Source organism: Mugil cephalus, chromosome 22 (genome assembly GCF_022458985.1).
Source record: "Mugil cephalus isolate CIBA_MC_2020 chromosome 22, CIBA_Mcephalus_1.1, whole genome shotgun sequence".
In the NCBI taxonomy this organism is placed as follows: Eukaryota; Metazoa; Chordata; class Actinopteri; order Mugiliformes; family Mugilidae; genus Mugil; species Mugil cephalus.
In genome coordinates, this window is record NC_061791.1 from 905,573 (window position 1) to 925,761 (window position 20,189).

The window sequence follows — 20,189 nt, forward strand, 5'->3', positions numbered from 1 at the left end:
CTTTCATCTTTAATTTCCTTTTTTCTTTTTGTCATCTCTACATTTCCTTTCCTTGCCGCTCTCCTCCTTTCCTTTCCTTTCCTTTCCTTTCCTTTCCTTTCCTTTCCTTTCCTTTCCTTTCCTTTCCTTTCCTTTCCTTTCCTTTTCTCTTCTTATTCCATTCATATTTTTTAATCCTATTTCATCCCTTTACAAATTTCCTCTCCTCAGCGTTTCTTTTCTTTTCCTCTTTCCACTCTCTTTCTCTCTCTCTCCTGTTTCCTGTTTCCTCCAGCATCACTTTACTGTCCTGTGTGTGTGTGTGTGTGTGTGTGTGTGTGTGTGTGTGTGTGTGTGTGTGTGTGTGTGTGTTATATAAGCTCAGCTGAGAGTGTGTAGGCCGTCGTCTCAGACCGAATATCTAAAGACATGATCTGTCCTCCCTCCCACCAAAAAAAAAAGGAAAAAACATTCAAACACTTCAAACAGGAACAGGAAGTGGATCTTCTTCTTCTTCTTCTTCTTCTTCTTCTTCTTCTTCTTCTTCTTCTTCTTCTTCTTCTTCAACGCCTTAAACCCAGAGGTTGAACATCTGCAGTTAGCATCGCTAGCTAGCCGGCTAAATCCACAAAGAGTGTTTTGCCTCAGTTGTGTACGATAAATGCTCGACGTTAGAGAGCTAACGCACGCTAAATGCTTTTAACATTTAGCATGCTAACAACTTAAAGTGGGAAGCGTAAAGACAAACGTTTCATCTGCAGCAGAACGGGGTTCAACCTCTGGTCCGTGGACGGACGTCAGCATTTAGCTAGCCTCAGAGCCTAGTGCCAGTGCTAACAGGTGGCTAATTTAAAGTATGTAAATACACGATTAAACAATTAGCTTTGAAGAGCAGTGTGCTAGCAGCGTGCTAGCAGCGTAGCACGTTCTCCTACTTCATGGTGTATTAAGTCAGAGTTGGTTTTGGTGTTTAGCTCCTCTCTGCAGCGCCCCCTGCTGTCTTTAGTTTGGTCCTCAGCTCCAGGTCCAGAATATGTTAAAAGTCTTATTACTGATGAACCGACGTCTTTTATTCAGGTTTATTTCTACCAGTGGATGAATGAATGAGTTCAGCTCCTCTTCTGGTCACTTGGTGGTTTATAACGGGACCGGGACTCATTAAAGTGGGTTCACACTAACCAAATGAATGAGGTGACATGAGTCCTAGACCACCTCCATATGTGGACTCTAGAGACCAGATGACCCAGGTCTCATAAACCAGCTTTGAGACTGAAATGAGTAACGGATGCATAGTTCCAGATAAAACCATCTTTTCGATTCGTAGTTGTTATATAAACAGCAGCAAAGTTATTTCTGGTATTAAACTGAATTTGATTAATTTAATAAACTGTAAACCCACCGTGATGTCGAGATCAGGACCTCTCATATTTCTGGATGTTTTACTGACTCTCAGGTTGAACAACGTTCTTAGCTTCTATGCTAACGTTCATTTAGTCTCTGGCTTTAATAATTTAATATTTCTGATCTCTGAGAGGGAAACCGAGCAGATCCTCCTCAGTTTTTTGAGCTTCCCAAAGATGTGCGAAACTTGACAAGATAAAGTGTGTGTGTGTGTCGGAGGCAGTGAATACAGTGTGTTATCAGCTCTTGCCATTGGTTACCATGGTAATGGCCGAGGGAGCTTTGTTTCCAGGACACATTCACACACATCCTGTTCACACCTAACGATGAAATGCATCCTTGGTGACGTGACCACAACTGCACCGACTGAAATCCAGCTGTGACGGATTCAGGCTGTAAATGAAGTAAAGATTCAGTCTTCAGCTTCTAGAAGAGACGTCGGTTTGTCTCTGAATTACAGTGAAAGTCTTGAGGTCGGAATTTAATCGAGGGATGTTTTCACACCTCTGTGGTTCTGCTGGAGTAAACTTGGTTGGTTTATCGGACCAACAAATAATTATCAAACACCAGTTCTCTCTGTTAGCTAAGTTCCTATGGGTCTATTTCCCATGATGCACTGACCACCTACCTACACCACAGAGACTAGAACTAACAACCAGCTGTTCATACATGTGGAGGAATTAACTACTACTACCAGCAGGTGGCAGTAGTCTGCATTCATTATTCATAGGTAATCAAGAAGAGCTACTATTAGCTTCAAGGCTAGGAAGAGCTACTATTAGCTGGGAGGCTAAGTAGAGCTACTGATACCTGTGAGGCTAGGAAGGCTACTATTAGCTGGGAGGCTAGGAAGAGCTACTGTTAGCTGGAAGGCTAGGAAGAGCTACGATTAGATGAGAAACTAGGAAGCTAGCAAGAGCTACCATTAATGTGAGGCTAGGAAGAGCTACTACTAACAGGGAGGCTAGGAAACTAGGAAGAGCTACTGTTAGCTTCGAGGCTAGGAAGAGCTACTATTAGCTGTGATATTAGGAAGCAACCAAGATTAGCCTGTCGTAGTTAGCTTCAGTACCTTCATAGCCTCCTACATAACAGCCGGTTCTGCTTGAGGTTTTTCTTAGATTATCGTTTTTCATGCAAAGAGTCTTGAGACCTTTTGAAAAGTTTTTGATGGTTAATAATTAAAACCAGAATCGTCCCAGAATATTTGTGATGATCATTTGTTGTCGTCAGTGACTCCGGTTTGAAAAAACGCTCCCAAACTAAAACCCATGAATTAGAGGCGACAGTGATCGCTGTTATTAGCCGGTGGAGCTCTTTCTGAATTAACTACAGTGATCATGTTTTTCATAATGAAGGAACTTGTCAGTTTAATAATGAATCAAACAATGGAGCGCTTGTTGTTCCCAGTTGGTTTCATCACCACAGATTTAAGCCACTAAATAAAACGGTGTGTTTGCGAGGACACGTTGAGGCCCGGCTGATCAGGGGTCGGGTTAGAACCTGGTCCGAGTCGAGGTTATCCAGCCCACACTCTGAATGTCCTTGCAGAGACACCAGTAATAAACACGTGTGTGTTATCAGTAGCGTCCAGCTTCTCTACTTCTTCCTGCCAAACATCCGTTTCCTTGGCAACGCAGACAGGAAACAGGAAGTGTGAGTCAAAGGAAGGAACTGCTTCTAATCTTTGGCAAAGGTTTCCAACATGTCCTCCTCCTCCTCCTCCTCCTCTGACAGACTCATGCAAACCAGCTGGATAGCATTCTGTTAGCAATTAGCAGCAGGCTAGCAGCTGCCTGCCACTATGCTACCATGACACTAATTTGGTTTTATTTCATTTAAACTGGTAAATCTGACAAAGATTCAAGATGATGCATAAAATGTCTATATATTTAAGATCTATTTTCTGAGACCTGACAGATTTTGCTTCCTGTAAATATTCAGGATATAAAACACGATTTATTCTACAGTACAAGACCTCAAAAGTCTACACTTAGATAGACTCTAATGATCCTCAAAAGAAATTGGTTGGTCACAACAGCCTAGTTGCACATAAAAGAAACACTCTTAAGAGCCACAAATAGAAAGAAAAATCAAATTAAGTATAGAGAAGAGTTGAATAACTGGTCTGTAATGGTCCAAGGCAGCAGGAGAACCAGAGTCAGGGTCCTGGACCCAAGGATCACTGGTTCTGACCCGTGTGGTTCTGGTTCTGATGGATCTAATCATATAATTAATGTAATAAATATGGACGCCACGTCTCCACTTCCTGTCATCGGTGAAACTGAAGCTATTTTCCCGGAGATCTTGTACATCGATGCCCCGCCCACTCTTCCTCCAGACTCAGAGGCGTTTACATTTAATTTATCCTACGCTCTGCTTTAACTCCACCGGTTACAAGGAAATGTTGGATTATACACTGACCTGTTTTTAAAAATCATTTTTTCCAACTCTTACGGGACCTCTTTAAGAAGTGGTTGTCATGGCAACTGGTGGTCGCTATCACATCACATCCTGTTTCTATGGCGTCTAAACTAACTAAAACGAAATATTCATAAACATTATGTTAACTACCTAAAATGACAGAAACCCTCCCTGATATATAAATATTTATTTGATGTGTATTTTAGTGTTTTAGCTTGGTCCCACTGACATGGAGGGGGTGGAGCTTATGACCTGCACTGCAGCCTCCAGCCACCAGAGGGAGCTCTACATTCTTTGGTTTCTCTTTAGAGGAGCTCTTACACCACCTGTGTTTATAGAGTCTATGAATCTAACCTGGAGATCACATGGAACCAAGATGCATTATGGGTATTAGGGGCTGGTGGAGGCGGAGTGATGTTTGGTCCATGTTCTGCTGGTCGTGTGGATGTTCCTTTGACTCAATGGTCCAGCATCTGTGGATGAAAACAAGTCCGATCCAACTGATGTCTCAGACACCACAGCACACCCTCAGAGCTCTGGAGGTGGTCATAATGTTATGGCCCTTTGGTGGATGTTGTTCTGCGGTTGCACTTTTGGTTTAGATTTTAAATGAGTGTTTTGAGCGTCACTCTGTGGATGTTTTGAACCCGACGCTGATGTTCTGAATCCTGAGGCTCCCAGTCATTTATTTATTCATTTATTTTAAATGTCTTTATTCTTTTGGCTCAGAATAGAAACAGAGGAATAAATCGATATGTGAAACTTTACATAATCAGAGAGAAGCGGGTGTAGCGGCTCGGCCTCGTTGCCATGCTAACAGCTTGTATAAGGGACCGAACCTGAAATGGCATCCGAGTCTGACCCAGATCTGATTCAAACTGCTGCACCGTCTCCTCACATGTTTTCTCTTTTTCCTCCTCCTCCTCCTCTGTATCCTGGCCTCCCTCTTCTTTACCTCCCACCCCATCTTCCTCTCGCTCTTCCTCCCTCTTTTCCTCCCTTTCTACAGGATGGGCAGGGCAGCTCCCAGAATACCGTCTGAAACTCCCCTGCAGGATTCCTTCACGTTAACCACAGCAACATCCACACGTCTGCCTCTGCTTCTGCCACCGCCACAGGATTACACCCCTCACCTCATCCGTTCAGACTGGACCACGACCAGGAACCAGAGCCAGAGCCAGAGCCAGAGCCAGAACCAGAACCAGAGCCAGAACCAGGCCAAAGACAGCACCGGACCAGAAAACCAAACCAGGGCTTCCCAGACCAAAGCAGACCAGCAGAGATCAGTAGAACTCAGTAAAGGCTTCAGTGGAAAAGTTTGATGGGACTGCTGACGATAGGTGAGTGGATCCATCTGGTGTCAGCGGGTTTGGGTTTAGAACCAATAAAAACAGTTCATTCATTCATCGGTGTTTCAGGCTATGAAGTGATGACGTTTGCAGGTGTTTGGTTGTAGTTTGGACGCTTCACTTGTTTCTCTGTGAGATGTTTTGCTGCGATTAAGACTTTTTGTGGTTTAATCTCTTTGGTCATTTTGGGTCATTTTCTGGTTATTTGAGTTTCTTTGTTGTTGTTTTAAATAGTTTTCCAGGTATTTTAAGTCTCTGTGTGTTTAGTTTTTTGGTTGTTTTGAGTAGTTTTCTGGATATTTAAGTGTCTTTCTGGGTATTTTGAAGCTACTTTGTAGTAGTTTGAGTCTCTTTATGGTCAGTTTGTGTCTTGTTGTGGTTGTTTTGAATCATTTTCTGGGTATTTTAAGTCATTTTCTGGTCATTTTTGTCTCGTTCTGGTTGTTTTAAGTGTTGTTGTATTAGTTTGAGTGTCTTTCAGTTGGGTTTTAGTCTCTGGTCGTTTTGAGTCTGAGGTTGTTTTGCAGCAATTTGAAGACGTCTTGTGGTTGTTTTCAGTCTCTTTGTGGTCATTTTGTCATCGTTTTTGAGAATCCTTGTGCTCCTCTTGAGTTTTCTTGAGGTCAGTTAAACTCTTTGTTGTAGTTTTGTGTCTCTTGTGTCTGATTGTTTGTTCAGGACTCAGTTTAAGTCTCTTCAGATCTTTTTGAGACTCCTTGTAGTTGTAGTTTTTGAGTTTGATCCCAAACCTTTGCGTCTTCATTTAGGCTCTTTGTGGCATCGTTATGTCTCTAGTTTTGTGTCTTCGTCCTCGTTCAGTGGATTTCAGTGAAGTCGCATTGCGAATACTGATTTCTAGATGAAGGTCTTCCTAAGAACATGATTGTTCCAAACACAAGTAACAGCTCCACACCACTGGAACATTTATGTGATTAAATGAGGTTTGGTTTATTTAATTAAACTCATTTAGACCCAGTTAGAGCGGAGTTTGAATCTAAAACCAGATCAACGTGGCCCCTCCAGGCTCCCAGACTCTCTCAGCTCATCCATCTTCATGTTTACGGCTGAATCTCGTGACCCGGTTCGTCTCCATTTAGGTTTTCTCTGGATATTTAAAAGTCTCTGAACGTCTCAGAGCTCAAATGACTCTTTAAAGAAGAAGTGGATGAACTTCTCTGCTGCTGGAATTCTGTCAACAGTAGCGGAGGAAGTCCTCACATTCTTTACTTACTGCTTTTAAAATAACACTTGATCTAATTAGGAAACTTAAGCAGGATTTTCTGAAAATACATCAAAGTGTTTATTGTCTTTTTTTTTTAAAGAAAGTGTTGCAGTTGTTCAAACTGGAACATCTGGAACTATAAAAGGATTTGTTATATTAGATTTCACTAGTGTTACTAATGAACTGGCTACTAAGTGCATATATATTTAGTTTCTAATAACTGAGAGTCCTGAGAGGAACCTGTGTACAGTCACACACATGGGTCCAGGTCAGTTAAGGAAATAATTATAAGTTTATTAAAGTAAGAGCTGGATGTACTGACTAAAAAAACAACAACAACAAAAATATGCTAACATGCTAATAATAGAGCAAAATAGCTCCTTAGTTCCTCAGGTAAACAAGTGAAAACAGTCTCTAAATCTTCATGAAAGTTTTGTTGTTCAGTTTTAGTTTTGAGTAACTGAGAGAGATGTTGATATCGAATCGTGGCTTTGCTCCAAAATATGCGTCAACTCCTCAAATCAGTCCACATCCCCCAGAGGCTTCATGAAGGTTTGTGTCTGGATGTTTTCACTAGTGTAACTAATGAACTTTACAGATTTACATTAAGATTAAATATGAATCAGGGAGTCAAACCTGGTTCCTCGGGACGTTTTCTTTGTTTTCTTCTTATAAAATCACTGAACCGTCGTTTCAGCGTCGGCTCATTTCTGATTCTGAGTCTTGGTGTGTAAAACCGAGCTGTGATGGTTGTCAGCTGGAAACACAGACGCTCTTCTCACTACAGAGGAACATTCAGTCTGTCTGAATTATACAAGAGGATTGTAGACGGACATCTCAGCCTCTGATCGGCTCCTCAATAATTAATGGGAATCAAATGCAACTTGCTGATATCAAAAAATCTAATTTTAACCATGAATTTGACGACTGATGGAATCCCAGCTCAGAAAAATGAGAAAAAAAAAACATATTCTCTCTGGTTTATTTTGCAGATTATCATTAGTCTGGCGACACCAAACTCATATTCTGAGAAGAACTGAAGGACACGTAAATATCATGCTGTACAGGAGAAGCACATGAATGTAGTGAATATGTAATACAAAAAAAAACAGGTTCAAAAAGGAGTAGGAAGAAGCTTTACACTTATCTAATCCTTCCCTTCTCCATTTAGCATTTACTTCCTGCTTGTTTGTTTGTTTTTTCCATGAACATGTATATTTAGATTTATATGGTCTGTAGATATATACAGTATATGTTCGTACTGCTGCTTAAACTTCACGTACAGAAACACGATAAGAAATAAGAAGAGGACAGATGCTCAGGACGTAGGACTGTCCAGTTAACATTAACCCAAAAGGGGCGGGGCCAGAAGTACCCTGGAATGCTAACCTGGAAGCTAGCCCCCTTCCTGCCTCACTTACAATTAGTTTTGTGCTGCAAAGTTTATTTGGAGTCTCTCCATCAGGAACTGATTCTGCTCCAGCAAAGATCCACCGAGTCAATGAGGTCATTTGGGGAAAAATGTGGAGTAACGTCATCTGAGTTTACAACAATTAGTTTACAACAAAATGGCCGCCGTTGGGGAAGCGGGAGGAATAAATTTAACCCTTTATCGTTCCTCTGGGTGGTTTATGGGGCAGCAGCAGCTTCATGAACCAATCAGAGCTCTGGACTCCAGCTGTTTTTGAGTAAAGGCTGCATGATGCAATATGTCATTTCCTTCTGGTTTCATTGATAAAAAACATTATAGGATTGATTTTGAAATCACTTACAGAAGTTGTCTTTGATGGTGTAAGAACAAATTAATTTAACTGCTGGTGTGATGTAAACCATCAGACTTTAAGCTTTTCACAGGACACGTTTTCCCCAAACAGAGTTAAAGTCGCACATTTAGATTCCAATCATTCAGAGACTTTCACAATAATATTCATGTGCATTCAAAACATATATTAATGTAACAGGGTGGACATTTGGTCAGAATCATTAGATTATTAGTAGCTTCTTATAGTTTAATAAATCCTGCTTCAGATGAGATTTCTGATGAAGTAAATCAGGCTAAAATGGCTGAATAGTAGGAATGACCCAGGACTATACAGCTGCGTGTGGAGGTGTTTTTGTTACTCACAGACTTTGTGTAATGCTAAGCTAACTGGCTATCGGCTCCAGCTACAAGTCAAACAACTGAATTTCTTCAGCCGCGGAGTTGAACGTCTCGATATCAACAAATTTCTTTTAGCTTGAGTTTTTTTGGCTTTTAACCGCTTCCCCTCTGAGTCCCGCTAAAACCCGTTCAGGACACCCTCTCACTTCCAGACGTGGAGCCCAGCATTGTTCAGCCTGTGTGGGAGGATCTGCTCAGGACAAAAGCTGGAAATGATCAAACTGGTGACCCCCGAGTTATTTCAGGCCGAAGCCTCCTGACGCTCGGATCGAAGAGAATTTCAGGACAGAGATCTGGCGAAACATCCTGGAAGAAAAGCCGAGGATGTTACATAACAGAGCACTGTGAGAAGACGAGTGGAGGAAAAACAACCGCTGGGAGCGACACAAAAAGCTGCTTCTGCTCCCACTGAGTGTTACCTGAAGGACTCATTCACATTTACAATAGCAGGCGTGAAGATAACGAGGAGCCGAGCTCCATCCAGGGAAAATGTGCCCTGATTGTCGACGCTGTAACACAAGCGTTTCGCTTTCTGAGGCGTGAAAGTGTTTGAGAAGGAATGAGAATGAGAGGAATAAAACCCGCATCACATGCAATCACTCCACAAAGTCACCAGTTCCCTGAGTCCACGTTCCCCGTTAGCCTGCGTAGAACCACATACCTGGTCCAGGTCAGGCCACGTTACGGGTCCAAGTCACTTTAAGTGTGTAATCATAGTTTTATGATATTTATAGTACAGCTGAATGAAGGATTTTAGATTTTTATCATAAGATGAGCAGAAATGTCATAGCAACCCGGACACATAGCAACCATTTTTAATTTTTTTTTTCAAATTTTAAAGATTTAAAAACGAGCTCTTTCCCAGCAGAGAAACTGTGTCACTGATTTATGTCTGAACATCCGTCAGGGAGTCGCTTCTCCTTTTGTCTTTGCCTTCACGTTGAAGGTTAATCCGTCAACCAGTGGTGAAAAGCTCCAATTTAATGAGTTCTTATTCGAGGCGCTGGTGCGTAGAGAGGCGGTGATTTCTGCGGTTTCTTTTCTCACGAGAGCATCTCAGTTCAAAACCCTGAGAAAGAAAGAACGAGGTGAAGATTAAAAGACGCACAGCTGCAAGGGTTGTCGGGGAGTTCTTAGTCAGCGATAAATGGTGTTTGGAGATCTCTCCATGGAGTCGACCGTCTTCCCGCTCGGAGCAGGAAAGGTTTGATAAATGGCAGGAAGCTGATTCAGAGCCTCTGATTGGTGGATCACAAGTGTTGAAAATGAAAACCCAGCAACTCAGAGCTGATTGCAGAGGTGGTGGCGTCAAGTGGTCGGAGCTGGACGTCAATAACATCTCAGTGTTGTTTACGCTCCACAGATACAGTAAAGGCATTTTACAGGAGCGTCTATATTTTACACTTCAGCTTTAAATTCCCAAGATTTTCTGTCCAAAAAATGAGCTGAAACAAAGTGAACTGGAACTGCTGCTACAAATAAACCAAAGATTCAAAATCCAGATCATTTTATTGATCCTCACAGGGCCACGAAATAAGAAAAGACATATAATAAGTAAAACATGAATAAGAATAAAGTAGAAATAAAATTTGCAAAAAAAAAGTGGATAAAACATTTGTCTAAAATATCTCGGCGTAACTTATGCAGCATTAACCAGCTGTGTTTGGATTTTTTGTCAAGAAGAAGAAAAACAACATTGAAAATATTTCGAAATATTCTTGTTTCCTCATTCTTCATCAACACAGAGTTTACGAGTTCTCTGACGCAAACGGTTTAAAAATGAATCGCTATGAATAAATGAATGAATGTAAATAGAACCCAAACCCTAAAACCATATTTACACAAAAAGAGAAAACCGATAAAAACTCAAAGAGCAACAAACATGCTAGTAATAATAATAAACTTTAATAATAATAAATTTCATCTATGTAGGACAATTCATGCATAAAATGCAAAATAAAGGGCTGAACAGAAAAGACGTGTTAGAAATACAAAAAAATAAAAACAAGATAAAAACACGCACATAGAAACTAGCAAAAGTAAATCATGAATAATAAAAAAGCTGATAAAAGATTTTATGATGTGTCTGAAAACATTGTAGAGAATGAATAAATCAAAACCACCAAATATGAGCTGGGTCTTTATCAAAAATGTTTTTAGGATGAGCTACTATTAGCTAGGAGGCTAAGAAGAGCTACTATTAGCTGGGAGGCTAGGAAGAGCTGCAAGAAAAAAGTGAATATCAGCAGATGTTTAATTGAGACAAACAGTGGGTGGAGCTAATTCATCAGTCTGTTCCATTAAACTACTGACGATAGTTAAACCAAAACATCATCAAAATGTTGCATCGACTTCAACCAGAATTTAAGAAATCTGCAAAATAAAACACAAATTAACTCAAACATTACGAGTTTGTCCCAAAAAATGAACAGAACGAGATGGAACTGTTAAAAACGTTGATGGAAATGTGTCGTTTGTGTCATTTCTGTCAGTTTTGTGTGTTATTTTGAGACGACGTCAGTGAAAGAAGAAGGAGAATAACATGAAATTATTATTTCAATTGATTTCTTCTATTATTTCTAATCATGACGCACTGATCTGACGCTATTATTCGCTGACAGGAAACTCTGTGTACATTTCAAGGACTAAATAATTGAAGAGCTTAAAATACAGATGTATCCCTCAGTGAGACCTTGAATGAATATTAAAGTTTAGTAAACATCTTGTGTGTGTTTGTGGCTGATCTGTTCACGCTGGCGAGGGCTGATGCAAAAGGAATAAAATGCTCTTTAAATGTGGTGAAATTTCAGCGGCTGACATGCAGAGGATTCCTTTACAGGTCGGATGTTAGCGTTAAACATGTCAGTGATATCCAGGCTTTCACTCCAGTCAGTGAAAGGAAGTGATTCATTTTCAGCGAGATGCTTCTTTTGTGTCCTGTTAGCGCCGCTTGATCGTTTCAGCGTGCTGTGAAAATCGGCTTAATGTTCGGGGGTGTCGACTCTCCAGTGAAACCGTCGTCATGGGTTCATGGTGATGAGAGCAGACGCTGATTTAGAATTAATGTCGCCTCTGGTGCCATAACTACGCTCTCACATCTGAGGATTCAAAGATTTCACGATTGAAGATGATTGATTGAAACAGAGGAAACATACATGAAACAGCAGCAATTTCCACAACCCACCTCCTGACACCAGCAGGTGGCAGTAGTCTGTGTTCATCAATCAAAGGCTAGGAAGAGCTACTATTAGCTGGGAGGCTAGGAAGAGCTACTATTAGCTGGGAGGCTATGAAGAGCTACTATTAGCTGGGAGGCTAGGAAGAGCTACTATTAGCTGGGAGGCTATGAAGAGCTACTATTAGCTTTGAGGCTAGGAAGAGCTACTATTTGCTGGGAGGCTAGGAGTAGCTCAGTACAGTCATTGTTAGCTGGGATGCTAGGAAGAGCTATTATTATCTGGGAGGCTAGGAAGCTAGGCAGAGCTACTGTTAGCCGTTTCCCGTTAGCCTCTCATGTCCTTAATTGTTAAATGCTAGAAAAAAAGGTAAAAGCTATCGTTAGCATCATCAGCTCTGATTTGTCTATCTATCTATCTATCTATCTATCTATCTATCTATCTATCTATCTATCTATCTATCTATCTATCTATCTATCTATTCTGTGGTTACTGCAAAACTATTTAGCTTTCCATTAGCCTGCCGTGTTGTTGCTGTTAATCGCTAAATTCTACAAAAAAGCTAAAATCTATCGTTAGCATCTTCTGCTTTGATTGATTGGATCTCGTTCTTTGGTAAATGCAAAACTAATCATGTTACCATGAACCTCTCTTAGCTTTGATTCCTAAAAGCTACAAATAAACAGGCTAACTCAAAACTAATGAGCTTCCTGTTAACCTTTCTTGTTGTAACTGCTAAATGCTACAAACAAGCTAAAAGCTATTGTTAGCTTCTTCTGTTCTGATTTGTCTCATCTCATTCTGTGGTAACTGAAAAACTAATTAGCTTCCATTAGCCTGTCATGTTGTTAATTGCTGTTAACTGCTAAACGCTACAAAGAAGCCAAAAGCAATTTTTAGCATCTTCTGCTTTGATTAATTTGTGATTAACTTGATCTTATTCTCTGGTTAATTAAGACTAATGAACTTCCTGTTAGCCTCTCTTCTCATTAGCTGCTAAACGTTACAAACGAGTTAGAAAGCTAACGTTAGCCTCTTATTCCCTGATTAATTCAATCTCATTCTCTTGTTATTGAAAAATTGATGTGCTAAAAAAAGCTAAAAGCTATCATTAGCATCAGCAGGTCTGATTTGTCTCATCTTATTCTGTGGTAACTACACAACTAGTTAGCTTCCCATTAGCATCTCTTGTCCTCAACTGTATTTAATCCTAATTAGTAAATGTTAGCATGCTAAAAGGCTATGATAAACCCTACACCTGTAATTTGCATCTGTAAATAAGAGGTTGAGATGAAAACACTTTTAGCCTGAAGGGGATTCTTATTAATTATCGTTTCTTATCATTTATTTTATTATTATTTTATTATCCTGGTGTCGTCGTTTGACAGGCTGACACACACTGAGAGACGGGGAGAGTCAGCAGGTCGCTAGTTTTAAACGGGAACTGCGAAATTTTGTTCAACGGCGTTTCCATGGCAACAGCGAGCATGTAGATCGGGGGGCTTTTTTTAACGCGCACACACAGAGTGACACTGTGAGGTTAGCACAGGATTCCCTGCTATTCCAGTTTCTATGACAACTCACAACTCATCCTCGCCGTCTGCCTCGCTCCTCATCTCGGCCTGTAATGGAAGCAGCCATTAAAGCTCCGACTCTCCCAGCTCTGCCACGGCCTCAGCGGCACCGATGCTAATCAGCCGTGGTAAAACTTAACATCCTCAGTTGGGAGGACTTAATAAAATAATAATAAAACGCACTGACGCCTGCTTCCTTTTCAGAATCATAGATGGTTAGAAAGACTCTAGCGGCCGCCTCATATAAGATATAAGATGAGATGAGATATAACTCAATTTAACTGCTCATATATACATGAATTTTCAATATTTTACAGCAGCTGTGGGAATAAAGTGCAGAAATGCAGTGATATTTAAGTGCAGTTAATGCTCAGAGTTGACTTTTTCCGTCTTTAATCAACTGTGCTTTTCTGTGAGAGCTTCTAAACTCCAGCTGTATATATGGGCTATATTTTTTTATATATATATATTATTATCCTCCTTTTTAAATCTCAACGTATAGTTGCTGTAGGACTTTGAGGAAGGTAATATGTGTTGCACATGATGAACATCATTAGCCGTATCTGCCCTGTAGCCTGCATGTTGTCGTCGATTGCTCTGTTTGTGTTGTCGTCTATTGTTCTCTTCGCTGTTTGTTTTAGCTTTGAGCCTAATGGCAACTGCCTGGTTTTTACTGATGACTCATTTTGCTTTGTAATTTCAACACCTTTAATGTTTTCCACACATTTGGTAATGGTTCTAAAAACACGTAACCAAAAGGAAAACAGTTCAAAATTAGCCAGCTGGCTAACACTGGCTAATTTACTATTAAGTTGATTAATGTGCAATGTAATTTTAAGTAAATAAATAAAATGAAAAAGCAAATAAAAATAGTACAGGGACTTCTTGAAGCAAGTTAAGTGATAGATTATGATTTTATTTATATATAAATTACAAAAACATGACATGAATGTTAATAGATTCTGCTAACAAACTTAATTACATGATGTGATAGATTTTCTTTTTTTTTATCAGACAATCTAAAAGTGTCTGATTAAAAAAAGAAATCAAAAAGAAAAAACAAACGTAATCATATTTCTATTGTTTTATGGACAAGAGGACTGAGCTAATTTTAGCCTTTGTGCTAAGCTAAGCTAAAATGCTCCGGGTTGTGATATTGTTCAGCTGCATCAGTTTTCTCATTGAACCCAACTAAAAAAATAAAAGAAAGATTTTATAAAATGATTTTCCTAATATACAGTTAAACATCACAACCATCCAGCTCCATCCAGCAAAAAGAAAAAAAAACAACAACATTTTCCTCTAAATTCTCAGCAAAACAGATCGATCAAACTCCTCTCTATGTATGGACATGCAGATACAGGAAGTGATGTAACATGATTAGCGTCAGAGAAGGTGGAGGTCAGATCAGAGTCAACAGAATAAAATGACGTCCCACAATCAGAGAGAAAATAAACGGATTAAATGACGAGGCTGAGCAGCGAAACACATTAATGTTCACCTGCACTCGAAAATGCAAATGATCTGCTGTGAGAAATGTCTGTGGGAAGCTGTTAGCTTCATGCTAATGTGTCTTTCCACAGAGGCGTCTGTCTGACACCGGATCAGTTTCTAATCCAAGTATTAATGATATGATGACTCACGAATACTTGTAAATTCAGGAAAGTTTGTTTGAGATGCAACTTGTGTGTGATGACAACGTGAATATGATTAATGTTGAGCAAAGCTGTGATTATATTCAATGTGGTGGGATCCTGAATCTTTTCACCTTCTCCTCAATATTATTCTTTTCAGTTCATTACATGACAGTTTCATGAACACTGGTTCAGTCCATGTGTTGAAATCCAGCAGGTTATTGATGAGAAGAAGATTCAGGGACTGTCCTCATAAACCTGTCCTCATAAACCTGTCCTCTTAATATGTCCTCATAAACCTGTCCTCTTAATATGTCCTCATATACCTCTTGATAATCACGCCCATCACAGCGGTGCTATATTTTAAATATATTGTACAGAATAACAAAGTCACTGAGTGTGTTCATTAATGGACTCAATGGCTTTGAGGAAAAACATGTTTAATAGTCTGGTGTTGTTTTTCTATTGACCTGCAGCGCCTCCTGAGGACAGGAGGTCAAACACATCATGATCAACTAAATCATTAAAAATAATAATAATAAAACTCCAATATGAATTTATTAATTAAATAAAGTAAATCAAATTAACTTTTTACACTTTCACATTTAAAAAAAAAATTAAAAAAGTTATATTGTTTCAACTTTTAGATTGTAATTATTTGTCTTGTCTCTTTATTGTTAAAAATGTATAAAGTTTGACTTTGTATTTTAACTCATTTTCTCCAAATCTAAATATTCTGTAACATTCACCTGAACAGTGACGGTTCTTTTAGAAGCTAACCCGTCTATCGCGTTTGTTTTCTAGCCACATGCCTCTGAGTCCGGCTGCTGACACCAAACATGATCGCCCGCGGCAACAGGCGGTTACTAACGGCAACCCGACAGGCTCTGCTGTTGCCAGGGACGACGACGCGGATGACACGCCCCCTGGAAACAGCATCGTCGTCCGCATCGGCATCCCGGACCTGCAGCAGACGGTAACAAGCACACCCAGAACAGGCTGCATGGTGCATGTGCAGAGGACGGACATCGATATGAGACACAGCACAAACCTGTCTGTCTGTCCCTGTCCCTGTCTCTGTCTCTGTCCGTCTGTCTGTCCCTCTGGCTCTGGCTCTCTCAGAAGTGTTTGCGGTTGGACCCAGAGTTACCAGTTTGGACCAGTAAGCAGAGGGTTCTGGTGACGTTGACTCAGTCTCTGTCGGATGTTTTGAACTATGGTCTCTTCCAGCCGGCGTTCAACGGCCGAGCCGGAAAGTTTCTGGACGAGGAGCGCCTGCTGAAGGAGTATCCTCTCCCCCCCATCACTCCCATCCCATACCTGGAGGTAAACGTCCCGCGGAGAGCGGCTAAAGGAGTTACAGGACAAATCTGGGGCCAACGAGCGTCACAAAACCCATAAATCTGAGAGAAACCACAGATCTTCAAGTTAAAAAGAGAGGGAAAACGTGGTGCACTTTCAGATGAGGATTAATACACATGTGGAGTTCTTGCTAAGATTTTTAGCAGTAGCATTTTATTGTCATGTTTTAGATTTCTCTCACAAACATTTGTTATTTCATGTAGAGACGGGATTTTAAGGTTTTCAGTCCATTTCTACTTGATTTTCCTTCATTATTAAAATGAGAGTTTTATTATTAAAAAGATGTAAAACCTCTGGTCCAATGTAAAACTGGACTTTAGTGAACGTGTGATGCACCACAACATAAAACTAAATGGTTTAAGCTCTTATAAACCCCTAACTTCACATACAATTTGGCAACAGAGGACGTTCTATTTTCATTTTCAACTAAAACCTCAACTAAAACGTCTTTTAGCTTCATCTCATTAAAAACTACCTTCATGTCTCTTTTTGCACAGTTTCGTTATAAGAGGAGGGTTTACACTCAAAGCTACGTGGACGACAAACAGCTGGCAAAGCTGCACACAAAGGTAAAACACGAGAAGATTAGAGGTTTGTGTTTTTCTAAAAGTTAAAATACAGTCCAGGGACGTTCAGTTTCCGCGGTCCCCGTATGTCTGAGTAGAATCACAGTGTCCAGGTCAGATTTATTATAATTCTGACCAAAACCTGATTATCAATACATTCATGAACATAAAAATATGTCGTTAGCCTAATAGCATAATTGCTCAAGTCATTTTTTTTTTTTTTTTTTACTTTCTGTTCCAATATCAATAAAAAATTTCAAAGTTCTTACTAAACAATGTTTCCTTTTGTTTTCCAAAAATGTTCAAATATGACTTAGGCAATTATGCTATTAGGCTAATGATGCTAAATGCTAACATGTTCACAATTACTAAAGTGACTGAATGTTGTATTTATTATCACCACAGTCACATTTAAATCCTTTACTGCAATGAAGTCAACATGTACAAATAACAGAGCAAAATGAACTGGACAGTTCATTAGGTTCACTCATGAAAACATTCTCAAACTCGACTGAACATTAAAACATGAAGGAGGATCTATTTGGTAAAAAGAACAAGAAAATAAGTTTTATTTTATTTTATTTTATTTCAGGCCAATCTGAAGCGCTTCATGGAACATGTCCATCAGAAGAACGTGGAGAAGGTTTCCAAATGGTTGGAGAAAGGCCTCGATCCCAACTTCCACGACTCCGACAGCGGAGGTGAGAATATTAAGATTTAAAAAAAAAAAAGGTGAATTGGTTTGAGTTTAAACAAAGGTTTTAATTAATATTTCTGCCATTTTCCAGAGTGTCCTTTGACTCTGGCGGTGCAGCTGGAGGAGAGCTGTGAGCTCATCAAGGTTCTTCGCAGTGGAGGCGCCCACCTGGACTTCAGGACCAGGGACGGCATCACGGCGCTGCACCGGGCCGTGCTCTGCAGGAACAGCGCCGCCCTCACTGTGAGTCACCGCCACTGCAGCCTGGGCTGAAACCTCAGCCACTCATCTTTAGCCTGGGTCCAACTTTTCAGTTCAGCAAAAACACAAAAAAATGCACTCCACCAAAAAAATGTCTCCATATGTTCACACGGAGATTATTCCATTCAATATTATAATAAAGTCAACAATATGCAGCAAAATATAAAACTGTTCATTTCCATGTCTGAACATGTGCAAAAGCAGAATAGCAAATAATGAAGTTCCCATCCCTTTAATCGAGTACTAATTGCTAATTAGTGAAACTATAGCTCGTTACTACTGATTTAACTGACCTGTCATGTTGAACTAGAAAAGTTAATAAGCGTAAATAAACGAGTTTCAGTTGGAAAATTTGATGAGGTTTTACACATTGTCGGCTGCAGAATGAATCCACTGAAACGAACGCTGTCATGTTTTTACACCAACTAGCATCTAGTTATGAGGATAAAAGTTTAAACCTAAAGCTTAATGTCCCCGTATGAGGACACGGGGTCTCAAGAGGTTAATGAAAAAAGATCACAGAATATATATATATATATATATATATATATATATATAGTTTGTCTGATTTAATCTGGATTTTATGCATGACAGTTTAAAAATCTGGAAAAAATTTAAAATTTGTTATTTCAGTTTCGGTATTTATTTTAGTTTTGTCTTGAATCGCGTCCTCAGACTCTGCTGGACCTCGGGGCGTCTCCGGACTACAAGGACAGCAGAGGCCTCACTCCACTCTACCACTCGGCCATGGTGGGCGGCGCCCCCTACTGCTGCGAGCTGCTACTGCAGGACCACGCCTCCATCGGTAGGAAAAGACGGTGCAGAGACAAATCCTACGTCACATCCAGATTGGTGTTAATTTTTCCATCTAGTCAATTTAAAAAATATATATATATATTTTACTACATTTTCCTCGACTTTTACTTCATACATTTAGCGAAACTGACACTAAAAACATCAGTTTTATACTTCAGATCAGACGTCTTCAATGTTTTTCAGGCCAATGACCCACTACCTACTATATTTGCTCTATATTAAATAAATATACATCATTTTTAACAGTTTGCATTAAAAAATAAAGTAATAAAGTTGTAAAAATAATACACAGCTTTATATATTATTATTTTTTATTTCAAACATGTGCTACAGGCTCTCAGCCAATCAAACCTGACAGAGTCACCGTGTAATGTGCAGCCTTGTGATTGGCTCAGCAGTGATATGGGCGGGGCCTATGTACAGGAGGCTTCGACTTCCATTTATCCCTTTACTAAAATATGTCGGATATGAATTAATACGTTAAAATCAGTGAAACCATAATTATCTGTGTTTCTTCATTATGTTCGAGCTGTGATCTGGTCACCTTAGATTTATCTGATCACATGACAGAAGACGCACGATTTTTTAAACGATTTCCTGTATTTTTAATGTCTGATGATCAAATAACATCTCATCACGTTAAATAACGTTATTCAGCACCTGGTCCTCGGTTTTACTGTAACTCAGCCATGAATATTTTTCCAGCATCGTCTTCGTTAATTAAAAAAAAAAACTGAAAGAGTTCTGGTTGTCATGGTTACAGGGATGACTGATGAGAACGGGTGGCAGGAAATCCACCAGGTGAGTCAAGCACAAACACACACATGTTTCTGTCTTTGTGGGGACCCTGCATTGATATGAATGCGTTCTGCAGCACTTTTATTTTAACCTATGAGTCTAAATATAGATGAGAACACACACACACACACACACACACACACACACACACACACACACACACACACACACACAGAGACACACACACACACACGTTGTCGGTTGAATGACCTGCACTGATCACATGTTCAGGGATTCTACAATTATGATTTTTTGCATGTGTGTGTGTGTGTGTGTATGTGTGATTGTGTGTGTGTGTGTGTGTGTGTGTGTGTGTGTGTGTGTGAATTCAGGCGTGTCGCTATGGCAACGTGCAGCACTTGGAGCACCTGCTGTTCTACGGCGCTGACATGAGTTCCCAGAATGCATCAGGAAACACTGCACTGCACCTCTGTGCACTTTACAACCAGGTAACACACACACACACACACACACACACACACACACACACACGTATATATAAACTCTACATATATAAACACAGTTTCAAGACAAAGCTTGTGAACTCTTTGGATTTACTTGGATTTCTGCGTAAGTTGGTTCATAAAATACGTCCTGATGTTCATCTGATTTTGATTGAACACAACATGTAAACATTCACAGTCACTTCACCTTCGACCGAACGTTTCCTGTAGTTGCAGATGAGGTGAGTTTAAGCGGCCGTTGGTCGAGTTGAGGCCGTTTTCTTCTGTTGAATCGTTGTGTTGTTGATTTACTTTGGGTCATTGTC

The 20,189-nt window shown here is 39.9% G+C and overlaps 1 protein-coding gene across 7 annotated transcripts in view; it reads left to right on the top strand.

The window, feature by feature from the left end:
- Positions 1–4,994: 4,994 nt before the first annotated feature.
- shank3b (SH3 and multiple ankyrin repeat domains 3b) overlaps positions 4,995–20,189 on the top strand; it is a 35,964-nt gene continuing 20,769 nt past the window's right edge. For 6 of the 7 annotated variants that reach the window (XM_047574891.1, XM_047574894.1, XM_047574893.1 and 3 more), the window contains exons 1-9: positions 4,995–5,144; positions 15,725–15,896; positions 16,043–16,246; positions 16,780–16,851; positions 17,441–17,549; positions 17,637–17,788; positions 18,482–18,611; positions 19,386–19,423; positions 19,753–19,869. In XM_047574891.1, coding sequence (XP_047430847.1) covers positions 15,729–15,896; positions 16,043–16,246; positions 16,780–16,851; positions 17,441–17,549; positions 17,637–17,788; positions 18,482–18,611; positions 19,386–19,423; positions 19,753–19,869 — 990 coding nt within the window. In that variant the 5' untranslated portion in view covers positions 4,995–5,144; positions 15,725–15,728. The remainder of the gene's footprint in view (positions 5,145–15,724; positions 15,897–16,042; positions 16,247–16,779; positions 16,852–17,440; positions 17,550–17,636; positions 17,789–18,481; positions 18,612–19,385; positions 19,424–19,752; positions 19,870–20,189) is intronic. The other variant, XM_047574895.1, reaches the window with a different exon arrangement.